The following is a 23,402-nucleotide window of genomic DNA, read 5'->3' on the forward strand; positions in this document are numbered from 1 at the left end:
GCCTCACTGAGGAGGTAACATCTGAACCGAGACCCCGGCTCAAAGCTTGGTGGAAAACACTTGGTTTCATACTTGGTGAAAAAGTAAGTGCGTGTTTAGTTTTGTTCAAAACTGCCATATTATTTTTCCAGAGTGGCTATACCATTTCACATTTCCATCAACAAAAGATGAGAAACTCAGTTTCTCCACATACTCACAAGCATTTGGTGTTAGCGTTCTCATTTTAGCCATTCCAAGAAGTGCGTAGTGATGAAAGTGATTGTGGCTTTAATTTGTATTTCCCGAATAAATAGCTAATGATGTTTAACATCTTTTCATGCACATATTGCCACCTGTGAGAGCAGTGAAATGTCCATTCATATCCTTTGTCCATTTTCTTTATTTCAAGTTCTGGGATACACGTGTAGGATGTGCAGGTTTGTTACATAGGTAAACGTCTGCCATGGTAGTTTGCCGCACACATCAACCCATCACCTAGGTATCAAGCCCAGTATGCATCAGCCACTCTTGCTAACGCTCTCCCTCCCCCCACCCAACTCCCACCCCACAGGCCCCCAAGTATGTAGTCCCCTCCCTGTGTCCATGTGTTCTCATTGTTCAGCTCCCACTTGTGAGAACATGTGGTGTTTAGCTTTCTATTCTTGCATTAATTTGCTGAGGATAACGGCTTCTAGCTCTATCCATGTCCCTGCAAAGGACATGATCTCGTTCCTTTTTATGGCCGTATAGTATTCCATGGTGTATATGTACCACATTTTCTTTATCCAGTCCATCATTGATGGGCATTTGGGTTGAGTCCATGGCTTTGCTATTTTGAATAGTGCCGCAATGAACATACTCGTGCATTTATCTTTGTAATAGAATGATTTATATTCATTTAGGTATATACCCAGTAATGGGATTTCTGGGTCAAATTGTATTTCTGGTTCTAGGTCTTTGAGGAATCACCACATTGTCTTCCATAATGGTTGAACTAATTTACATTCCCACCAACAGTGTAAAAGCGTTCTACCTTTGGCCATTTTCAAACTGCATTGTCTGTTTTACAAAAATCACTCCAGCTGTTTTAAGGAGAATTAATTAATTAAAGAGCCGAGTCGACACTGTGGAAGTTCAGGAGAGGTGATGGGAGCTGGGACGGAGTGCTAGCGCTGGAGATGGAGAAAAAGGGGCACATTCTGGAATAGTCAGCACATTGGAAGTAGAGTTTACGGGACTTGCAGGAGGACACGAGAATCAAGGACTTTCAGGTTCCTGGCGTGTCCTTTACAGAGGGAGAAAAAGGTTTGGGGGAAGGGGAACCAAGGCTCTGGACATAAATCTGAATTGCCTGTCACCGTCCGGGTGGAGGTCACAGATAGAGCCTCATCTAGACACAGGCGGAGAGGAGAGGAGGGATTTGAAGGCGCTGGGAGGGGGAAAGGGGGGCCAGCAGGAAGCGGTGACTGGCTGAATAACAAAATGGGGGTGGGGACGTGCAAGTTTCAGACTCCGACTAACTACGCGGGGACTCCGAAGCGCTCAGAAAAATGAAGCCGACCCGGCCCTGCCCCGAGGGACACTCCACGAGGGCGGAGGTGCAGGGAGGGCCCCGCCACAATTCGCTGTAACGCAAGCCAGGCTCGGGCGGAAGGGCGGCCGGAGCCGATCAAAGGCTGGCTCCGGGCAGGGGCAGCGAAGGAGCGAGGGTGAGCGCTCCGCAGGCCGGTGTCCCGGAGGAGGCATAATTGGAGCAGGGCTTCCGAGGTCACGGAGAGACGCCTGGGAAGACCTCTTAAGGATCCTCGTCGGGGCTTGAAACGCAGGAGTACTCCCAAACCGCTTGACCCAGCCAAGAAGAGCCGGGGCGGGGCCGGGGCCTGGGGCCGACTCGGGAATCTCCGGCCGAGGCTCGGCAATCCCCCCATCCTCCGTCCGGGGCCTCCAGCCCGGGGCCGATCCGGAAACAGCCGAGCGGATCCGGAAACAGCCGAGAGGACCCGGAAGCGGTGCGCTCCGTCACCAGGGAGTGCGGGAATCCGCCGTTTGCTCTGAGGCAATGGCGGCAGCTGCGCCGGTGGCCGCGGACAACGACAAGCGGCGGCGGCGGCCGGGGGCTGGTACGTGAGGGGGCGTCCGTGCACGCAGAGGGCGGTGAACTGGGGGCGGGGCCGAGCTAGCCACCTGCGGATGGGGGGTGGAGAGGGGTGATGGAAGGGGCGGGGCCACGCCGTCGGAAAAGGGGGCGGGGCCTAGGGCTCTCGGCGAAAGGGGGCGTGGCCCGGCCATTCAAGGGGTAGAGCCAGTGACAGGTGCGAGGTGGGGCCCGGTGAGGAAGGGGCGCGGCCATTGGGAGGGCGGGGCCGGGTTGGACTGAGGAGAGGATTGAGTGAAACTGGCCACCGCGAAGAGATGGAGTGTAGGCAGCACCCGGCAGAGCCAGTGGAAAGGGGGCGGGGCGGGGCAGGGGCGGTGCCAGGTGAGCGGGGCGGGCCCAGGTGAAGGCGGTCCCGGGTGAAGGCAACATTACTAGGTTGCAGGACTTGCTTATCCTGTAGGTGGCCTGGGGTGTTAAGAGATGGGAAGAGAAGCTTATCCCTGTCCCCCACAGCACTGGAGGACCCCCAGCCCCAGGAAGGGGCAAATGGTGAGGCCGAGTCAGGTGAGCTCAGCCGGCTTCGGGCTGAGCTGGCAGGCGCCCTGGCAGAAATGGAAACCATGAAGGCTGTGGCAGAGGTGAGCGAGAGCACGAAGGCCGAGGCTGTGGCTGCGGTGCAGCGGCAGTGCCAAGAGGAGGTGGCCTCGCTGCAGGCCATCCTGAAAGGTGAGACGGGGGAATCACCTAGACTCCCCATCAGCCCCATACTGGGGAGTGCATGACGAGAAAAGGATGCGGGGGCACAGATAAGCTGTGGGATAAGTTAGCAGGGCTGCCTAGCTCAGGGCATGCCTATGGCCGGAGGAAGGGCCGCCCTTTTAAAATTTGCATAGAGGCACTCCATGTGATAGCAGCAGCTCTGTCAGTTACAGCTAAGTTTAGCTCCCAGCTTCTATCTGTTGCCTTGCCCATGTCATTTCTTGTCCCTCACTGATGATTGATCAACCCTGAAGATGGGTGAGAAACTTCTCAGTTCCCCAGACCAACCTCATTTTAGTCTGGACTTCTGGGAAATAGAATCAGCCCTGGCCCAGTCTCTGTGAGTCTAATGCTCTGCTCTCTAGCCTTCCCCAGACACTCCCTCCTCCACCCCACGCCATGCACCAGCTTCCCTGCCTCCACCCCATGTTCTCTGTACTTGCTCCTCTGGCTCCAGAAGCCCCAGCTGCTCATCCTGTTTTCTACTCTCCTTCCTCTAGCAGAAGCCAGAGCCTCTGAAACAGATGTCAGAGCTGCCCCGCTGCTCTGCCCCTGCTGTGGTGGGGCTCTTGTCAACTCTCTCCTGGACTTTTGTCCCAACCTTCTCACGGATCTCCCTCTATAGTCTGGCCTTGACATTGGCTTCCAGAGTAAACTTCCTAAAATTCCCTTCCCACCATGCGATTTCCCTTTCTAACAGCCGCTCCTGGAGACTTCTCTGGGGCTGTATTTCCCACATTTCAGGATCCACGTGCCTGTGCAATGTAGATACATCCTTGTACAACTTACTCTGCTATTTACTTAGTATTTGTTCTTTAAATAGATCCACATTTTAAAATTTTATATACATTTATTAAGGGAAACTTGTTATCTCTACTATATGGGAAAAACCAGGTGTGTCCTAAATAATAACAATAGCTAGCTTTTTTTTTTTTTTTCTTGAGTCAATAAGAGTTTCACTCTGTCGCCCAGGCTGGAGTGTGTCACACCATGCTGGTGTGATCTCAGCTCACTGCAACCTCCACCTCCTGGGCTCAAGTAGATCCTCCTACCTCAGCTTCCCAAGTAGCCAGGACTACAGGTGCATGCCACCATGCCTGGCTAATTTTTTGTACTTTTTGTGGAAACAGGGTCTCACTATGTTACCCAGACTGGCCTTGAACTCCTGAGCTCAAATGATCTGCCGGCCTTGGCCTCCCAAAGTGCTGGGATTACAGGTGTGAGCCACCACGCCTGGCCAGGTAGCATGTTTTGAGCACTCACTGTGTGCCAGGCACTGAGCTAAATGCTTTATGAGTAACTAATCTTCATAACAAACTCTGTGAGGCAGGAACTATTATCCATCTCCATTTTACAGAGGAAGCTCTGAGGCCGGGAGAGGTTAAATAACTTGCCCAAAGTCATACAGCTGGAAAACAGCCAAGCAGCCTAACAGCTGAACCTTTTTTTTTTTTTTTTTTTTTTTAAGATGGAGTCTCACTCTGTTACCCAGGCTGGAGTGCAGTGGTGCGATCTCAGCTCACTGCAACTTCCGCCTCCTGGGTTCAAGGGATTCTCCTGCCTCAGCCTCCCAAGTAGCTGGGACTACAGGTGTGTGCCACCACGCCCGGCTAATTTTTTGGGTATTTTTTTGTTTTGTTTGTTTTTTTGTTTTTTTGTTTTTTGTTTTTTTGTTTGTTTTTTTGAGATGGAGTCTCACTGTGTCACGCAGGCTGGAGTGCAGTGGCACGACCTCGGCTCACTGCAAGCTCCGCCTCCCAGGTTCATGCCATTCTCCTGCCTCAGCCTCCCAGCTAGCTGGGACTACAGGTGCCTGCCACCACATCCGGCTAATTTTATTTTAATTTTATTTTTAGCAGAGACGGGGTTTTACCGTGTTAGCCAGGATGGTCTCAATCTCCTGACCTCGTGATCCACCTGCCTTGGCCTCCCAAAGTGCTGGGATTACAGGCGTGGGCCACCACGCCCGGCCCCATTTTTTGTATTTTCAGTAGAGATGGGGTTTCACTGTGTTAGCCAGGATGGTCTCGATCTCCTGACCTTGTGATCCACCTGCCTTGGCCTCCCAAGGTGCTGGGATTACAGGTGTGAGCCACCACACCCGGCCCAGCTGAACCTTTACTTCTACTGTTAGTGCACAGTAATAGGTCAATCCCTATACAAACAAAAAATGACCAGGTTCTACCAAAAATAAAACAAGTCCATGTTACTCAGGTAAGAGGATCAGTTGAGGTCAGGAGTTTGAAACCAGCCTGGGCACCAAAATGAGACCCTTAGCTGAGTATGGTGGCAAGTGGTCCGTGCTACTTGGGAGGGTGAGGTGGGAGGTTCACTTGAGCCCAAGAGTTTAAGGCTGCAGTGAACTATGATTTCGCCACTGCACTCTAGCCTAGGTGACAGAGGGATACCCTGACTCTCTTTTTTTTTTGTTTTCTTTTTTTGAGACAGAGTCCTGCTCTGTCACCCAGGCTGAAGTGCAGTGGCACAATCTCGGCTCACTGCAACCTCCGCCTCCTGGGTTCAAACAGTTCTCCTGCCTCAGCCTCCCAAGTAGCTGGGATTACAGGTGCCCACCACCACACCTGGTTAAATTTTGTGTTAGTAGAGACAGGGTTTCACCATGTTGGCCAGGCTGGTCTCGAACTCCTGACCTCAGGTGATCTGCCCACCTCGGCCTCCCAAAGTGCCGGGATTACAGGTGTGAGCCACGGCGCCAGGCCCTGACTCCCTAACAACAACAACAACAAAGTATATAATCTATCCAACATCACCTCCATCTCCTGCTGACCTGTAGGATAAGTTCCAAACCTCTTGGCGTCACATGCAAGGCCCTGGGAGCTTCCTACTGCCTCCTTTCCAGTGTCTCCTTGGGTGCCTTTGCTGTTCCAACACCTCCAGCATACCTCACCATGCCGCAGCCATGCCAGCCAAGAAGCTCTTCCGCTGCTCACACTGGTCCTGTTAACTCATGCATCCTTTCCCTCCTTCACTGTCTACCACTGTCCTCTCCTGCCTGGGCAGGCAGGCAGAGTGAGGGCTCCTTCCTCTGCCATCTCCAAGCCCAGGAAGGGTCCTCTCCTTTACCTCTTCCCATACTGCATCCTAACTATTGCCACAGCCGCCCTCTTCATTGGACTGTGAGCTCCCGGTGGCAGGCTTTGTGTTTGATTGATTTCTGTATTTCCAGAGCCCAGCTCAGTCTGATCCAGCGTAAATATTTATGACTATGATTAAGGGCCGGGTGTGGTGGCTCATGCCTGTAATCCCAGCACTTTGGGAGGCTGAGACGGGAGGATTGCTTGAGCTCAGGAGTTCCAGACCAGCCTGGGCAACATGGTGAGACCCCGTCTCTACAAAAAATGCAAAACTTAGCCAAGCGTGCTAGGATGTGCCTGTAGTCCCAGCTACTCGGGACACTGAGGTGGGAGGATTGCTTGAGCCCAGGAGGCTGAGGTTGCAGTGAGTCATGATTGCGACGCTACACTTCAGCCTGGGCGACAGAGTGAGATCCTTTCTCAAAAATTAAAAAAAATGAGGCTGGGAGCAGTGGCTCACACCTATAATCCCAGCAGTTTGGGAGGCCAAGACAGGTGGACCGCTTGAGGTCAGGAGTTCAAGAGCAGCTTGGCCAACATGGCAAAACCCCACCTCTACTAAAATAGAAAAATTAGCTGGGCGTGGTGGTGGGCACCTGTAATCCCAGCTACATGGGAGGCTGAGGCAAAAGAATCGCTTGAACCCGGGAGACGGAGGTTGCAGCGAGCCAGGATTGAACCACTGCACTCCAGCCTGGGTGACAGTGAGACTCTGTCTCAAAATAATAATGATAATAATAAAAAAAAATTCTTACTGTTCTTAAATATTGACTGTTCCTGGTATATATTAATAGGAACAGTGTCACATCTTCTGTGTGCCTGAGAAAGGGCTGGACACCTTGCCTGTGTCATCTCATCTATTTTTATTTTTTATTTTTTTATATACTATCTTAGATATGTCATCTCATTTAATCTGTAGCCACCAGAAGGATGATCAGTAGTTTCCCCATTTTGCACCTAAGGACACTGATGCACAGAGAGGCTGAGTGATTGCCAAGGTCAATTTCTGCAAAGCCTGCCATGGCAACCGCTATGGTAGATTGTCTCACAGAAAGAGTCAGTGCATCAAGGTCCCCTGCTCGCCCACAGGCAGGACCAGCTCATTGACCCTCCCTCTCCCCCACCAGACTCCATCAGTAGCTATGAAGCCCAGATCACCGCCCTGAAGCAGGAGCGACAGCAGCAGCAGCAGCACTGTGAGGAGAAGGAGCGGGAACTGGGCCGCCTGAAGCAGCTGCTGTCCCGGGCCCACCCCCTGGACTCCCTGGAGAAGCAGATGGAAAAGGTTGGGGTTGGGATGGTTTCCCCACTGCCCTGGGATTTGGAAGGATGTTAAGGACTGTGGATGTCCCATTGCCCGGTCATGGGGTGCAGGGCACCCAGCAGTGATTCTAGGAATAGCACCAAGTTACCAGGTGTTGTTGAGAGCTTGGCTCTGTGCTCCATAGGGTCCTGGCTTGCCCCTTATTAGTGGGTGACCAAGTTCGCTTAGCTCCAAAATTAAGTTATGTAGAGGAAAGGAAACTTACACTTAAGGGTAACAAAAAAATTTCTTACTGTTATTAAATATTGACTGTTCCTGGCGGACATTACCGCTTGGTGATATATTGCTACCTCCTGGCTTGGTGCAGTGACTCACACCTGTAATCCCAACACTTAGGGAGGCCAAGGCAGGTGGATCACTTGAGGTCAGGAGTTCGAGACCAGCCTGGTCAACATGGTGAAGCCCTGTCTCTACTCAAAATACAAAAATCAGCCTGTAGCGCACACCTATAATCCCAGCTACTCAGGAGGTTGAGGCAGGAGGATCACTTGAACCCAGGAGGCAGAGGCTGCTGTGAGCTAAGATTGTGCCACTGTACTCCAACCTGGGCAACAGAGCGAGACTTCGTCTTAAAAAAAAAAAAAGATACCTCTGATGCTTTAGGCACTGTGCTTAGTGCTTGACAGAGTTAGCCTCCCCAGTCCATTCCCTGTAAGGGAGGTCTATTAGATCCATTTATCAGATGAGTACAGTAAGGCTCAGGGAAATTCAGTACTTCTCCTGTTTATGCACATAAAAGGGAATGGAGTTGAGATTTAAAATCTAAGCAGAAGCCTGACTCATGCTTATAATCCCAGCACTTTGGAAAGGCAAGGCAGGAGGATCACTTGAGGCCAAGAGCTTGAAGCCGCAGTGAGCTATGATCTTACTACTGCACTCCAGCCTGGGCACCATAGCAAGATCCCATCTGTAAAAAATTTTTTTGTTAAATTAGCTGGGCATGGTGGTGCACACGTGTAGTCCCAGCTACTCAAGAGGCTGACATGGGAGGATCACTTGAGCCAGAAATCAAGCCTGCAGTGAGCTATGATCACATCACTGCACTCCAGCTTGGGTGACAGAGTAAGACCCTGTCTCTTAAAAAAAAAAGTCTAGGCAGGCTGGTTTTATTTACTGATTTATTTATTATTGAGAGAGTCTTGCTCTGTCACCCAGGCTGGAGTATAGTCGCATGATCTCGACTCACTGCCACCTCTGCCTCCTGGGTTCAACTGATTCTCCTGCCTCAGCCTCCTGAATAGCTAGAATTACAGGCACCTGCCACCATGCCCAGCTAATTTTTTTGTATTTTTAGTAGGGGCGGGGTTTCGCCGTGTTGGCCAGGCTGGTCTCGAACTCCTGACCTCCAGTGATCGACCCGCCTCTGCCTCCCAAAGTGCTGGGATTGCAGGCGTGAACCACCGCGCCCAGGCTGGTTCGAAAGTGTTCTTAATCTCTATGATATGTCACCTCCTTTATTATTGCTGTTATTAACAATTATAGGAAGCACATATTTATTATCACATGCTTCATCTTTCAAAGCAAATTTGCATTGTTACTTCATTTGATCCTATAGCAGACCTGTGAGATAGATACTTCAATTAATATTCTTATTTCATGCATAAGGAAACTGAGGCTCAGGGATGGTGTCAATTACCTAGTTAGAAAGACAAAGATGAAGACAGGAGCCCATGAAACAAAGACCTTCAAGCCACATCTTTCCAGCATCCGGGCTGCCCCGTGCATCCGGAGTGTTCCTCAGGGAGCACCTCAGCAGGTTGGTAAAGGACAGGGCCCCGCTCAATGAAAGCCGCCCAACACAGTGAAGGGAGCATCAGGGCTGGGCGTGGTGGCCCACGCCTGTAATCCTAGCCCTTTGGGAGGTTGAGGTGGGCAGATCACTTGAGGTCGGGAGTTTGAGACCAGCCTGGCCAACATGGGGAAACCCTGTTTCTACTAAAAAAGTACAACAATTAGCCAGGCATGGTGTCGGGCGCCTGTAATCCCAGCTACTCGGGAGACTGAGGCAGGAGAATCTCTTGAACCCAGTAGGCAGAGGTTGCAGTGAGCCGAGATCGCACCACTGCACTCCAGCCTGGGCAGCAGAGCAAGATTCCATCTCAAAAAAGAAAAAGAGATTTGGAGGATTAAACTGAGCTTGCTTGAGAAGATTTCAAGTGATTCAAGAAGTGGAAAGGGCATGAACTAGAAGTGGGGAGTGACGGGGACAGGGATGACTGGCAGATTTCTGCCTTGAACAGCTTGTGGCCAGCAGGGCCGTTCTCGCTGACTGAGTGCTTGTGGCCGGAAGAACAGCATCCCTGAGTGGTTTGTTTTGGATGTCTATGGTTAGAGGAGCCTGTGGGACATACAAGTGGAGATGTGTAGAGGCTGTTGGCTGCTCAACGTCAGCAGGATCCTAAGCTTGAAAAGAGATGGGAAAATATAGTCAGCTCTATGGTGGCGTTGGGAGTGTGGGAGAACAAATTGATTAGGATGAAATTTGCCTGCATGTGATTGAAAACCCAAATTAACAGTGGCTTAAATGCGACATCTTTTTTTTTTTCTTTTTTTTTTTTTGAGACAGAGTCTTGCTCTGCCGCCAGGCTGTAGTGCAGTGGCACCATCTCAGCTCATTGAAACCTCTGCATTCCAGGTCCCGGTTCAAGCAGTTCTCCTGCCTCAGCCTCCCAAGTAGCTGGGATTACAGGCGTGCACCACCACACCCAGCTAATTTTTGTATTTTTAGTAGAGACGGGGTTTCACCATGTTGGCCAGGCTGGTGTCAAACTCCTGACCTTGTGATCCGCCCACCTTGGCCTCCCAAAGTGCTGGGATTACAGGCGTGAGCCACTGCACTTGGCCAGAAATTTTTTTTTTTTTTCAGAGACGGAGTCTCACTCTGTCACCCAGGCTGGAGTTCTGTGGTGCGATCTCGGCTCACTGCAACCTCCACCTCCTGTGTTCAAGCTATTCTCGTGCCTCAGTCTCCCTGAGTAGCTGGGATTACAGATGCCCACTGCCACGCCTGGCTAATTTTGTATTTTTAGTACACACAGGGTTTTGCCATGTTGGCCAGGCTGGTTTCAAACTCCTGACGGTGATCCATCCGCCTTGGCCTCCCAAAGTGCTGGGATTACAGGCGTGAGCCATTGCACCTGGCTCAGAAATTTGTTTTTTCCTTCAAGTCCAGAGGTAGACGTTTCAGGACTGGTAAGGCAGCTCGACAAGTTGTCAAGCAGGCTCCATCTATATTGCTGTTTTGCCATAGGTAATATATTGCCTCATGGTCCAAGATGACTGCTTGAGTGCCAGCCATCATGTCCACATTCCAGCCAGCAAAAAGGAGGAGAAGGAGGAATAAAGAAAGGCACACCCTCTTCCTTTAAAGAGTTGTCCTAGGCCAGGCACGGTGGCTCACACCTGTAATCCTAGCACTTTGGGAGGCTGAGGCGAGCAGATCATTTGAGGCTGAGGTGGGTGGTCTCAGGAGTTCGAGACCAGCCTGGCCAACATGGTTAAACCCCCTTCTACTAAAAATACAAAAATATTAGCTGGGCGTGGTGGCATGCACCTGTAATTCTAGCTACTTGGGAGGCTGAGGCAGGAGAATTGCTTGAACCTGGGAGGCAGAGGTAGCAGTGAGAGGAGATAGTGCCATTGCACTCCAGCTTAGGCAACAAGAGTGAAACTCCTTTTTTTTTTTTTTGAGACGGAGTCTCGCTCTGTCCCCCAGGCTGGAGTGCAGTGGCGTGATCTCGGCTCACTGCAAGCTCTGCCTCCCAGGTTCACGCCATTCTCCTGCCTCAGCCTCCTGAGTAGCTGGGACTACAGGCGCCCACCACAGCGCCTGGCTAATTTTTTGTATTTTTAGTAGAGATGGGGTTTCACCGTGGTCTCGATCTCCTGACCTTGTGATCCACCCGCCTCGGCCTAAGAATGAAACTTCTTATCAAAATAAATAAAAGTTGTCCTGGGCCAGGCACGGTGGCTCACACCTGTAATCCCAGCACTTTGGGAGGCCGAGGTGGGTGGTCTCAGGAGTTTGAGACCAGCCTGGCCAAAATAGTGAAACCCCATCTCTACTAAAAATACAAAAATTAGCCGAGCATAGTGGCGGGGTGCCTGTAATCCCAGCTACTCATGAGGCTGAGGCAAGAGAATTGCTTGAACCTGGAAGGCAGAGGTTGCAATGAGCCAAGATCATGCCAGTCCTCTTTAGCCTGGGCAACAAAGTGAGACTCCATCTAAAAAAAAATGTAATAATAATACATATAAAATAAAGAGTTGTCCTGGAAGGTCCCCTTGGCTCATCTGTTTCTATCTCAGTAGCTGGAACTTAGCCAGATGATTTGTTTAGTTGCAAGGAAGCAGGTAAATGTGGATGGTATTCTAGGATTTAGACTACATGCCCAACTAACAATGTGAGGTGCGCTGGGCATTGGTGTAATCCCAACCCAGATGCTGGGAATTACACTGGTAATGCCCAACCTTGGGAGGCTGAGGTGCGAGGATCACTTGAGTCCAGGAATTCAAAACCAGTCTGGACAACATAGGAATATCCTGTCTCCACAAAAAATATAAAAATTACCCCATTGGTGCACATGCCTGTGGTCCCAGCTACTCAGGAGGCTGAGGCAGGAGGATGGCTTGAGTCCTGGAGATGGAGGGCTACAGTGGGACGCGATTGCACCACTGCACTCCAGCCTGGGGAATGGAAAGAGAGCTCATCTCTTTAAAAAAATTTTTTTAAAAAGCCGGATGCGGTGGCTCAAGCCTGTAATCCCAGCACTTTGGGAGGCCGAGGCTGGCAGATCACGAGGTCAGGAGTTCGATACCAGCCTGGCCAACATGGTGAAACCACGTCTCTACTAAAAATACAAAAATTAGCTGGGCGTGGTGATGCGTGCCTGTAATCCCAGCTACTGGGGAGGCTGAGGCAGGAGAATGGCTTGAACCCAGGAGGTGGAGGTAGCAGGGAGCCGAGATCGTGCCACTGCAGCCCAGCCTGGGTGATAGAGCAAGACTCCATCTCAAAAAAAAAAAAAAAAAGGTAAAGTTCTATGACAAAAGGAAAAAATGGATATTGGGGAAGGAAGATATGGTGAGTGACAGGGCCACAGGAAGAAGTCATGACCTTCATCCTTGCCCTTATGCCCTGGGGCAAGTCGTGGAAGCTTCTAGAGCCTCTGTGTTCTTATCTCTGGAATGAGGGTAGACAGCACCTTCTAGGGAGGATTAGGAGAGCTGATGTGCTTGCAGAGGAAGCTCTGAACAGACCTGGGGCTTCAGCACTCAGGAGGGGGGGAACTACTGCTGCCAAACGCCACTCCCTCCAGGCCCACGAGGACTCGGAGAAGCTGCGGGAGATTGTTCTGCCCATGGAGAAGGAGATCGAGGAGCTGAAGGCGAAGCTGCTGAGGGCCGAGGAGCTGATACAGGAGATCCAGGTGAGGGCGCGGCCAGGGGGCGCTGGGGAAGGAGGGGTGCCAGAGGACCCTGGCCCCCCAGCCTCTTCCCTGCCCCCTTCCCTAGAGACGTCCCCGGCATGCCCCTTCCCTGCACGACTCCACGGAGTTGCTGCCCCTGTCCCGGGACCCATCGCCCCCGCTGGAGCCTCTGGAGGAGCTGAGCGGAGATGGGGGTCCGGCAGCTGAGGCCTTCGCTCACAACTGCGATGACAGCGCCTCCATCTCCTCCTTCTCTCTTGGCGGTGGGGTCGGCAGCAGCTCCTCCCTGCCCCGCAGCCGCCAGGGCCTGAGCCCTGAACAGGAAGAGACGGCCTCGCTGGTGTCTACGGGCACCCTGGTTCCCGAGGGCATCTACCTGCCCCCTCCTGGCTACCAGCTTGTCCCAGACACCCAGTGGGAGCAGCTGCAGATGGAGGTGAGTGTTGTGGGCAGGGTGGCGGGGTGCGCCATCCCCCTCTCTGCTGGACGCTTCCCCTGCACCACCTGTGTTCAGACCCAGAGCTAGAGCCGGAGCTTCCACAGGGAGAAGAGAGGTCCCCCTCCTAGTGAAGGCAGGCAGATGTAAACATGCACAGGGGCCAGGTGCGGTGGCTCACACCTGCCATCCCAGCCACTCGGAAGCTGAGTGGGAAGATTGTTTGTGGCTAGGAGTTCAAGGCCAGTCTGGGCAACATAGTGAGACCCTGTCTTTTTACAAAAATTAAAAAAAAAAAAAATGCCAAGTGTGCACCTGTAGTCCCAGCTACTTGGGAGGCTGAGGCAGGAGGATCGCTTGAGCCCAGGAGATTGAGGCTGCAGTGAACCAAGATCATGCCACCGCACTCCATCCTGGGTCACAGAGTGGGAACCTATCTCAAAAAAAAAAAAAAAGAAAGAAAAGAAAAGGCCAGGCGTGGTGGCTCATGTCTGTAATCCCAGCACTTTGGGAGGCCGAGGTGGGTGGATCATCTGAGGTCAGGAGTTCGAGACCAGCCTGGACAACATGGTGAAACCTCATCTCTACTAAAAATATAAAAATTAGCTGGGTGTGGTGGTGCATGCCCGTAATCCCAGCTACTCGTGAGGCTGAGGCAGGAGAATTGCTTGAACTGGGGAGGCGGAGGTTGTAGGGAGCCGAGATCCTGCCATTGCACTCCATCCTGGGCAACAAGAGTGAAACTCTGTCTCAAAATATAATAATAATAATAATAGTAATGTGATGCAAAAAAATGAATTGTACATTTCACATGGGTAAATTATATGGTAAAGAACTTATAACTCAGTAAAGGTGCTTTTAACAAAAATGCACATGGATACATGGGGAAGACGTTGTCACCAGGGAGATGCCCAGAAAAAAAACTAAACAGGGTTATGGGATAGAGACGGGCAGTGAGGGAGACTGACCTGGGTTTAGGCTGGAGCTGAGACCCAGATGGTGGGAGGAGGAGCTCTTAAAGGGCAGGCTGGGCATGGTGGCTCACTTTTGTAATCCCAGCACTTTGGGAGGCCGAGGCGGGCAGATCACCTGAGGTTGAGAGTTCAAGACCAGCCTGACCAACATGGAGACAGGCGTGGTGGCGCATGCCTGTAATCCCAGCTACTTGGGAGGCTGAGGCGGGAGAATCACTTGAACCCAGGAGGCGGAAGTTGCAGTCAGCCGAGATCGCGCCATTGCACTCCAGCCTGGGCAACAAGAGAACAAGAGTGAAACTCCGTCGCAAAAAAAAAAAAAAAAAAGACCAGGGCACAAGGACCTGTGAGTTCAAAGGCCCCGAGGATGGAGAGACCACAGTGTGTCTGAGGAACAGGAAGGCCACCGGGGAGGAGAGAAGAGATCAGAAAGAAAGGCAGGACCACATGAGTCCGCCCTTGGGGGCCGGTTGTGCATTGTGCATCTTAGGAGATGTGGGAAGCACCTGCAGGGTTAATTTTAAGCAAGGGAGAAGCCTCCCAGCTCCAGGCTTTCAAAAGTTCACTTGGGACCGGGTGCAGTGGCTCATGTGTGTAATCTCAGCACTTTGGGACGCTGAGGTGGGCGGAATGCTGGAATCCAGGAGTTTGAGATCAGCCCGGGCAACATGACGAAACCCTGTCCTACAAAAAAATACAAAAAAGTAGCTGGGTGCGGTGGCACATGCCTATGATCCAGGCTACTCTGGGAGGTTGAGGTGAGAGGCTTGCTTGAGCCCAGGAGGTTGAGGCTGCAGTGAGCCGAGATCGTGCACCACTGCACTCCAGCCTGGGTCACAGAGTGAGACCCCATCTCAAAAAAAAAAAAAGCTTACTTGGGCGTGTGTTGGGGTAGGGGCCACAGGAGAAGCTGAGAGGCTGGGACTGTGGTGTACGGGAAGGTGATACCTTGGACCAGGGGATGGCCACAGAGACAGGAAGAAATGGGTGGATGTGGAATCCACTTTTTTGTTTTTAGATGGAGTCTCGCTCTGTCGCCCAGGCTGGAGTGCAGTGGCACGATCTCGGCTTACTGCAAGCTCTGCCTCCCGGGTTCACGCCATTCTCCTGCCTCAGCCTCCTGAGTAGCTGGGACTACAGGTGCCCGCCACCATGCCTGGCTAATTTTTTTGTATTTTTAGTAGAGACAGGATTTCACTGTGTTAGCCAGGATGGTCTTGATCTCGTGATCCGCCCACCTCGGCCTCCCAAAGTGATGGGATTATAGATATGAGCCACCGTGCCCGGCCCTGTTTTTTTTTTTTGAGACAGAGTTTCACTCTGTCACCCAGGCTGGAGTGCAGTGGCGCGACCTCGGCTCCCTGCAACTTCTGCTTCTGGGTTTAAGTGATTCTCCTACCTTAGCTTTCCAAGTAGCTGAGATTACAGGTGTCCCACCACCACACCCAGGTAACTTTTTGTATTTTTAGTAGAGATGGAGTTTCACCATGTTGGCCCGGTAAACTCCTTACCTCAAATGATCCGCCCGCCTCAGCCTCCCAAAGTGCTGGGATTACAGGCATGAGCCACTGCACCTGGCACTGTGGAATCCACTTTGGAGATGGACCCGGCAGGGCCTGCTGATGGGTGGGGAGTGAAGGGAAGAGAATGGATGGCTGGGCCTGTAACTCGATGGACTGTGTGGGTGAGGGCACTTCCCTGCAGAGGTGGGCCACGAGAAGTGTGGTGAGGGGGTCCTAAGTTCCCAGGAGATGCAGGCTGAAGGCAGGGTCTATGGCAGGGCCGACAGCTGCAGAAGGACCTGGAGAGCGTCAGCCGCGAGCGGGACGAGCTCCAAGAGGGCCTGAGACGGAGCAACGAGGACTGTGCCAGGCAGGTGGGTCCCTGCCGCCACTGCAGCCCCAGCCAGGCCTCTGGTTGCCTTCCGCCCCCTGACATCCCCCTGCCCTCACTTTCACCCTCCCTCCAACCCAGATGCAGGTGCTCCTGGCCCAGGTCCAGAACTCAGAGCAGCTGCTGCAGACCCTGCAGGGGACTGTGAGCCAGGCCCAGGAGCGGGTACAGCTGCAGATGGTGAGTACCTGCGAGCCCCGGGGAAGGAGGGTGAGGAGTCCAGCAGGAATCAGTTGCATGTGGTGGAAGGGGGCACGTGGGAAGTCAAGGCACCTGTCCTGTCTCCAGCTGCTCAGGCCGCACCCCGGAACTGGTGCCAGGTAGGTAAGAGGGTTTTGGGGCAGCTGGTGCCGTGGCCAGAACAGGGCCTTTGCAGCCACACAGAGCTGTTTGATCTTGAGCTAATCCCAGACTCCCAGCCTCTGTCTCACCATCTATAAAACTGACATAATGGGGCCTAGTTTGCAGAGTCATGAGGATTAAAAGCAAATCTGGCTGGGCAAGGTGACTCGTACCTGTAATCCTAGCACTTTGCGAGGCCTAGGCAGTTGGATCACCTGAGGTCAGGAGTTCGAGCCTGGCCAACACAGCAAAACCCCATCTCTACTAAGAATACAAAAATTAGCCAGGCATCGTGGCGGGCACCTGCAATCCCAGCTACTCAGGAGACTGAGGCAGGAGAATCGCTTGAACCCGGGGACAGAGGTTGTAGTGAGCCAAGATCACACCATTGCACTTCAGCCTGGGTGAAAGAGCAAAACTCTGTCTCAAAGAAAAAAAAAAAAAAAAAAAGCAAATCAGATGCTGACCAAGACTGGGGAGGAGACATACGTGATTGAACAGGGCCAGGTGTAGGGCAGGAGGGGAGTAGGCAGCCTGGAACCGGAGGTTCCTGCAAGGTGCTCCTGCCTCTGGGCTCTGCTGACCGTGGCCACCTAAGAACACAGGTTCACTGCTGCCAGATTTTCTGATTTTTCAAGAGAAACCAAAAATACGAATATTTGTGTATTGTCTGCTATTTTGTTTTAAGAGATGGTGTGTTGCTCAGCACCCAGGCTTGAGTACAGTGGTTCAATCATAGCTCACTGAAGCGTCAACTTGCTGGGCTCAAGCAATCCTGCAGCCTTAGCCTCCTGAACAGTTGGGACTACAGGCTTACACCACCATGCCCAGCTAATTTATAAATTTTTTTGTAGAGTTGGGGTCTCACTATGTTGCCCAGGCTGGTCTCAAACTCCTGGCCTCAAGTGACCCTCCCACCTTGACCTCCCCCGTAGCCAGGATTATAGGTGTGTAGCACCACACCTGGCTTGTCTCTCAATTTTTAGAGTTGGCAACTACTTTAGGGTTTAAGAAATATATATGGGCCAGGCACAGTGGCTCACACCTGTAACCCCAGCACTTTGGGAGGCCGAGGCAGGTGGATCATCTGAGGTCAAGAGTTTGAGACCAGCCTGACCAACATGGTGAAACCCTGTCTCGACTAAAAGTACAAATATTAGCCAGGCATGATGGTGGGCGCCTGTAATTCCAGCTACTTGGGAGGCTGAGGCAGGAGAATCGCTTGAACCTGGGAGGCGGAGGTTGCAGTGAGCTGAGATCACGCCGTTGCACTCCAGCCTGGGTGACAGAGGGAGACTCTGTCTCAAAAAAACATATGTTTTTTAAATTTAAATTTATATATATTTAAATAAATGTGTGTGTGTGTGTGTGTGTGTGTGTGTGTGTGTGTGTGTGTGTGTATGGACCAAAGAAAATACCCAGCTTGGGCCCTGGTAGCAGCCTGTAACCTGCGTGTTAGCAGGGACGGGGTGTCTGAAGAGCTTGGTAGCAAAAAGTGATCCTTCCTTGCTCAGGAGCAGAAGGGGCATGGGCTCTCTTGCTGTCAGCCTAGGAGGAGGGTTCAAGGAGGTTTGGCCTCCTAGGGCCTGGAGACGCCTGTCCTCTTCATTACCTTGTACTAACTGTCCATCCACAGGCGGAGCTGGTCACCACCCACAAGTGCCTGCACCACGAGGTAAAGCGGTTGAATGAGGAAAACCAAGGGCTCCGGGCCGAGCAGCTGCCATCCTCAGCCCCCCAGGGCCTGCAGCAGGAGCAGGGCGAGGAGGAATCACTGCCCAGCTCTGTGCCAGTAAGCCGAGTGTGGGCACTGAGAGCCTGGAGCCACCGTGAGGGCCCCTCCTCCCCAGGCAGAGCAGAGCATTGGTCGGGACCAGCCAGGGTGCTGTATATTTGCTTGGCCAACTCATTTGCCTTCTCTAAGGCTCAGTTTCCTCATCTGAGAAATGCAACCATACACCCTTTCCAGCACTGGCATCAAAAGAAAATGAGTTAACGGAATGCTTGGCAGGAAGGAAGCAGTCATTTGGTTGGTTTGCTATTTTTAAGTGACACGTGAGCCACAAGATTGAATTCTTCATACTTTGGTTCATAGCAAGCTGCCATCATGGATCTATGCCTGGCCTTTGTCAACTTAATTTCTTTATAATATGGCTTATTAGCCAGGCATGATGGCTCACACCTGTAATCCTAGCACTTTGGGAGGCTGAGGCGGGCGAATCACTTGAGGTCAGGAATTTGAGACCAGCCTGGCCAACATGGTGAAACCCCATCTCTACTAAAAATACAAAAAAAATTAGTTGGAGCCGCGTGCGGTGGCTCACGCCTGTAATCCCAGCACTTTGGGAGGCCAAGGTGGGTGGATCACCTGAGGTCAGGAGTTAGAGACCAGCCTGCCCAACATGTTGAAACCCCATCTCTACTAAAAATACAAAAATTAGCCTGGTGTGGTGGCGGGCACCTGTAATCCCAGCTACTCGGGAGGCTGGGGCTAGAGAATCGATTGAACCCAGAAGGCGGAGGTTGTGGTGAGCTGAGATTGCGCCATTGCACTCCAGCCTGGGCGACAAAAGCGAAACTCTGTCTTAAAAAAAAAAAAAAAATTAGTTGGGCGTGGTGGCTCATGCCCATAATCCCAGCTACTCGGGACGCTAAGGCAGAAGAATCACTTGAACCTGGGAGGTGGAAGTTGCAGTGAGCCAAGATCACACCACTGCACTCCAGCCTAGGCGACAGAGCAAGGCTCCATCTCAAAATAATAATATGGCTTATTAATAAATTGATTAGAAATAGACAGATCACCTGGTGGCTGGGTACAGTGGCTCACACCTATGATCGCAGCAGTTTGGGAGGCTGAGGCAGGAGGATCATTTGAGCCCAGGAGTTCAAGACCAACCTGGGCAACAAAGCAAGATCCTGTCTCTATAAAAAACTAAAATAAAAATACTACCTGGGCTTGGTGGCTTGTGCCCATAGTCCCAGCTACTTAGGAGCCTGAGACAGGAGGATCACTCGAGCCCAGGAGTTCAAGATCAGCCTGGGCAACATAGTTGAGACCCTGTCTCTACAAAAAATACAAAAATTAGCCGGGTGTGGTGGCCTCCACCTGTTGTCCTAGCAACTCAAGTGTCTGAGGCGGAACGCTTGAGCCTAGGAGGTTGAGGCTACAGTGAGCTGTGATCGTGTCACTACACTCCAGCCTGAGCCACAGAGTGAGACCCTGTCTCAAAAAAAAAAAAAGCAAAAGACAAAAAACAATAAAAAAGATCCCTGAGGTGCCCTCCCCACCCTGAGATCCGTCCGCTTCCGGGCACCTCCTCCCCATTCCTTGACTCTGCTTTGCCCTCGCGGTCTTCTTTGGTGTTTTCATTACATGTACAGTGTGGTGCTTAAGTTTCATTGTTCTTGAGTTTTACGAAAGGGTTTATTTTATTTTATTTATTTATTTATTTTTTTTTTTGAGACAGAGTCTCGCTCTGTCGCCCAGGCTGGAGTGCAGTGGCCGGATCTTAGCTCACTGCAAGCTCCGCCTCCCGGGTTCCCGCCATTCTCCTGCCTCAGCCTCCCGAGCAGCTGGGACTACAGGCGCCCGCCACCTCGCCCCGCTAGTTTTTTGTATTTTTTAGTAGAGACGGGGTTTCACCGTGTTAGCCAGGATGGTCTTGATCTCCTGACCTCGTGATCCGCCCGTCTCGGCCTCCCAAAGTGCTGGGATTACAGGCTTGAGCCACCGTGCCCGGCCTTATTTTATTTTATTTTTAGAGACACAGTCTCGCTCTGTTGCCCAGGCTGGAGTCTAGTGGCACCAGCTCGACTCACTGTAACCTCCACCTCCTTGATTCAAGCGATTCTCCTGCCTCAGCCTCCTGAGTAGCTGGGATTACAGGCGCAGGCCACCAGCTGGCTTTTTTGTTGTTGTTGTTTGTTTTTGTTTTTGTTTCTGTTTGAGATGGAGTCTTGTTCTGTCGCCCAGGCTGGAGTGCAGTGGCATGATCTCAACTCACTGCAGCCTCCGCCTCCTGGGTTCAAGTGATTCTTCTGCCTCAGCCTCCCGAGTAGCTGGGACTACAGGCGCACACCACCACGCCCGGCTATTTTCTGTATTTTTAGTAGAAATAGTTTCACCATATTGGCCAGGCTGGTCTCAAACTCCTGACCTCGTGATCCGCCGGCCTTGGCTTCCCAAAGTGCTGGGATTACAGGCGTGAGCCACCGTGCCCGGCCTAATTTTTGTATTTTTAGTAGAGACGGGATTTCATCTTATTGGTTAGGCTGGTCTCGAACTCCTGACCTCACGTAATCCGCCCACCTCGGCCTCCCAAAGTAGTGAGATTACAGGTGTGAGCCTTCGCACCCGGCAAGGGGCTCTTGCTGTAGGTAATCTGCTGAACTTTCTGGTTGGGACTCTTCCTGAGCGCCCTCCACAGTGTGGGGCGTGACCCTATGTCCTGAGCTTCCTCCGCTGGACCGGAGCGCGTCTATCTGCCACCCAAACGATGGGCATTTTGGGCTCTTCCCTGCTTTAGCCATTTGCTTCCATCCTTCCTTCCTTCCTCATTCCTCCCCACAATCCCCGTCTGGCTGGTGGCCCCTGCCCTGCTGCCCTCCTGCCCCGGCCCAGCAGGTGACGACTCCTTCCCTTCCAGGAGCTGCAGCAGCTGCTGCGCCGCACGCGGCAGGAGGCGAGGGCCCGGCTGCAGGCCCAGGAACACGGGGCAGAGCGCCTGCGGATCGAGATTGTGACGCTGCGGGAGGCTCTGGAGGAGGAGACGGCAGCCAGGGCCAGCCTGGAGGGGCAGCTGAGGGTGCAGCGGGAGGACACAGGTGAGGGGAGGGGCACGAGCCCCCAACCCCGGGCCCAGGGCCCCTGTCGGCCCTGCAAGGAGCCACCGGGGCTCCTTGGCAGCAGCGGGGAGGGGAGAGAGGCGGTGGGGGAGAGGCGGTGGTGCACCGCTGGCCTTGACCTCTCTCTCTTTCCTTCCCACAGAGGTGCTGGAGGGTGAGTGTGTGCTGGAGGTGATCTTGGGGATCGCCCACGCTGGCTGGGCTAGGTGGGGAAAGGGAGAAGGCGTGGCCCTGACGTCTCGCCCTGCCCTGACTTCTCAGCCTCCCTGTGCAGCCTGAGGACGGAGATGGAGCGGGTGCAGCAGGAAGAGAGCAAGGTGAGGGGAAGGGCAGGGAGACTGGGAGGAGAGGGACCCTCCCCTGCCCCTCCCGCCCTCTGTGTCTCCCTCAGGCCAGGTGGGAGGAAGCCCTGGGGCAACGGCTGGGCTTGGCCAAGCCAGACAGAGGAGGTTGGAGTCAGGGGCGGTGTAGAAGGGGCTACTGTGTTGGGAACTCCCGTGCTGGGGCCACACACCCTCCCATCTGGCCCAGGCTAAGCCAGGCCGAGCTCAGTGTGGTGTCTGTCCCCGCAGGCCCAGCTCCCAGACCTCTCAGAACAGAGGGCCAAGGTGCTGCGGCTGCAGGCAGAGCTGGAGACCAGTGAGCAGGTGCAGAGGGACTTCGTGCGACTGTCCCAGGCCCTCCAGGTACGGCCTGTCCCAGCCCTGCCGGACTGGCTGGCTCCACTCCGGGTGACCTCTCCTGGGTCTTGCAAGGACAGTCCCCTGGTTAAGGGAGTCCTTTCTTCCTCCTGGGGCTGGCATGGTCCTGTCCTGAGCTATTGCTCAAAAAACCCTGAAACTCTCGTGTGCACCTTGGTCAGTCACCTGAAGCCCTCAGTACAGGGCATGGTGGACGCTCAGGGCATTTGTGGCCTCAGCCCCACAGAGGTGGCCACTGGGTCCACTGGTCGCAGGCCCTGCCCTTGGGGGCTAGCAGGTGGGGTAGAGGCTGCATTTCCCCACCAAGTGCCCTCTGCTCCCCTCGTCTGACCGCGCAGGTGCGCCTGGAGCGGATCCGCCAGGCAGAGACCCTGGAGCAGGTGCGCAGCATCATGGATGAGGCGCCACTCACGGACATCAGGGACATCAAGGACACCTGAGGGGGTCAGGGTGTCCCCACCCCCGCCCTGGGAAAGACGCCTTTCCCCACTCCAGAACCGTGAGGCCTGGCTCTGGGGTCTTGGGTGGCTTCTCCACCGTCCCCGAGCCTGGGGTTGAGGGGACTGATGGGGCCACCTCTGCCCTACCCTCCAGCGCCTCCTCCCAGGGTGGCTGGGCCTCCTGCTCTCAGGGATTACACCTGGGTGAGGGGCCCAAGCCCCTCCTGGAACCAAAGGTGCAGGCTCAGGCCTTCGACTTTCTGGCTGCTGTGCTGCCTCCTGGGCTCCAGCCCTCCCCTGCCCCCAGCCTGTCCCCTGCCCAGGGCACAGCCGAGCCATGGGGGCTGGGAGTCCCTATCAGAGGCAGTGAGGTGGGCCCTGGCCCTGGGACAGGCAGCTGCCTTCTGGTCTGCATGACACTAAGACGCTTGTCCACAGCGGCGACCCACGCCTCCAAGCGCGCACAGAAGCAAGGCCAGACTTTTCTGTCATTTATTTTCAATAAATAAGCAGCTCAGCGCAGTCGGTCGCCTTGTCCCTGCAAGCCCCTCGGGGTTGGGAAAGGGGATTTACAAGGTTGAGAGGGAGGTGGGTGGCCGAGGGGGAAGGAAAGGGAAGGGGTCATGTTTATAAACAGACACATGACAGGGGTGTGGGGGACAGGACGGGGGTCTGTGCCACAGCTGTGCCTGAAGATGCGTCACTATCAGGGTGGGGAGGACAGGGCAAAAGGATGTTCACTTCCTTCTTTCATCTTCTGGATCTGGAAGGGGAAAGAGAAGAGATGAGGCAGGCGGCGGGAGGGCAGCGAGGTCCCTCCCAGGTGCATCTCCCAGGCACATACTTACCTGGAGGCTCAGAAGCTTACCACCCCGCCAGTTCCTCCTCTACTCACCTGCGTCCCCAGACACCCCGCCCCCCCCACTGCAGCCCCACAGCAGAGACAGCCCAGCACACAGCCAGCGCAACGCAGCGCAGCAGACGGGTCCAGAGGCTGGCACTGCCCAGGGCCTGGGAGCCGAACTGACGCCCAGTGGGAGGCCAGCGGCCCACCCCGACTGGAAGCGCGGCAGCAGCAGCGGCAATG

General features: G+C 53.4%; 2 protein-coding genes across 4 annotated transcripts in view; one reads left to right on the forward strand and one right to left on the reverse strand.

Annotated features, from left to right (window-relative positions):
* Positions 1 to 1,486: 1,486 nt before the first annotated feature.
* On the forward strand, positions 1,487 to 22,837 carry RABEP2 (rabaptin, RAB GTPase binding effector protein 2). Of its 2 annotated transcripts, XM_005591543.4 has the most exons (13): positions 1,487 to 2,099; positions 2,591 to 2,803; positions 7,059 to 7,216; positions 12,574 to 12,684; positions 12,770 to 13,120; positions 15,875 to 15,970; positions 16,069 to 16,167; positions 17,966 to 18,121; positions 20,976 to 21,153; positions 21,317 to 21,328; positions 21,436 to 21,491; positions 21,747 to 21,860; positions 22,214 to 22,837. In XM_005591543.4, the coding sequence occupies exons 1-13, from the start codon at positions 2,039 to 2,041 to the stop codon at positions 22,313 to 22,315; spliced, it is 1,707 nt and encodes a 568-aa protein (XP_005591600.3). In that variant the 5' UTR covers positions 1,487 to 2,038; the 3' UTR covers positions 22,316 to 22,837. The 2 variants fall into 2 exon arrangements, with proteins under 2 accessions (XP_005591600.3, XP_045238749.2); XM_045382814.2 differs by lacking the exons at positions 1,487 to 2,099; positions 2,591 to 2,803 and adding an exon at positions 8,861 to 9,011 and having other exon boundaries at positions 7,105 to 7,216.
* Positions 22,794 to 23,402, reverse strand: part of ATP2A1 (ATPase sarcoplasmic/endoplasmic reticulum Ca2+ transporting 1) — a 28,884-nt gene continuing 28,275 nt past the window's right edge. For both annotated transcript variants that reach the window (XM_045382811.2, XM_065537388.1), the window contains one exon: positions 22,794 to 23,078. In XM_045382811.2, coding sequence (XP_045238746.1) covers positions 23,053 to 23,078 — 26 coding nt within the window. In that variant the 3' untranslated portion in view covers positions 22,794 to 23,052. The remainder of the gene's footprint in view (positions 23,079 to 23,402) is intronic.

Source organism: Macaca fascicularis, chromosome 20 (assembly GCF_037993035.2).
Source record: "Macaca fascicularis isolate 582-1 chromosome 20, T2T-MFA8v1.1".
Taxonomy (NCBI): domain Eukaryota; kingdom Metazoa; phylum Chordata; class Mammalia; order Primates; family Cercopithecidae; genus Macaca; species Macaca fascicularis.

Coding starts and splice junctions, on each gene's coding strand:
- RABEP2 (XM_005591543.4), top strand. CDS start 2,039: ATGGCGGCAGCTGCGCCGGTGGCCGCGGACAACGACAAGCGGCGGCGG. Junction 2,804..7,058: donor GCTGCAGGCCATCCTGAAAG/GTGAGACGGGGG, acceptor CTCCCCCACCAG/ACTCCATCAGTAGCTATGAA. Junction 21,492..21,746: donor TGCAGCAGGAAGAGAGCAAG/GTGAGGGGAAGG, acceptor CTGTCCCCGCAG/GCCCAGCTCCCAGACCTCTC.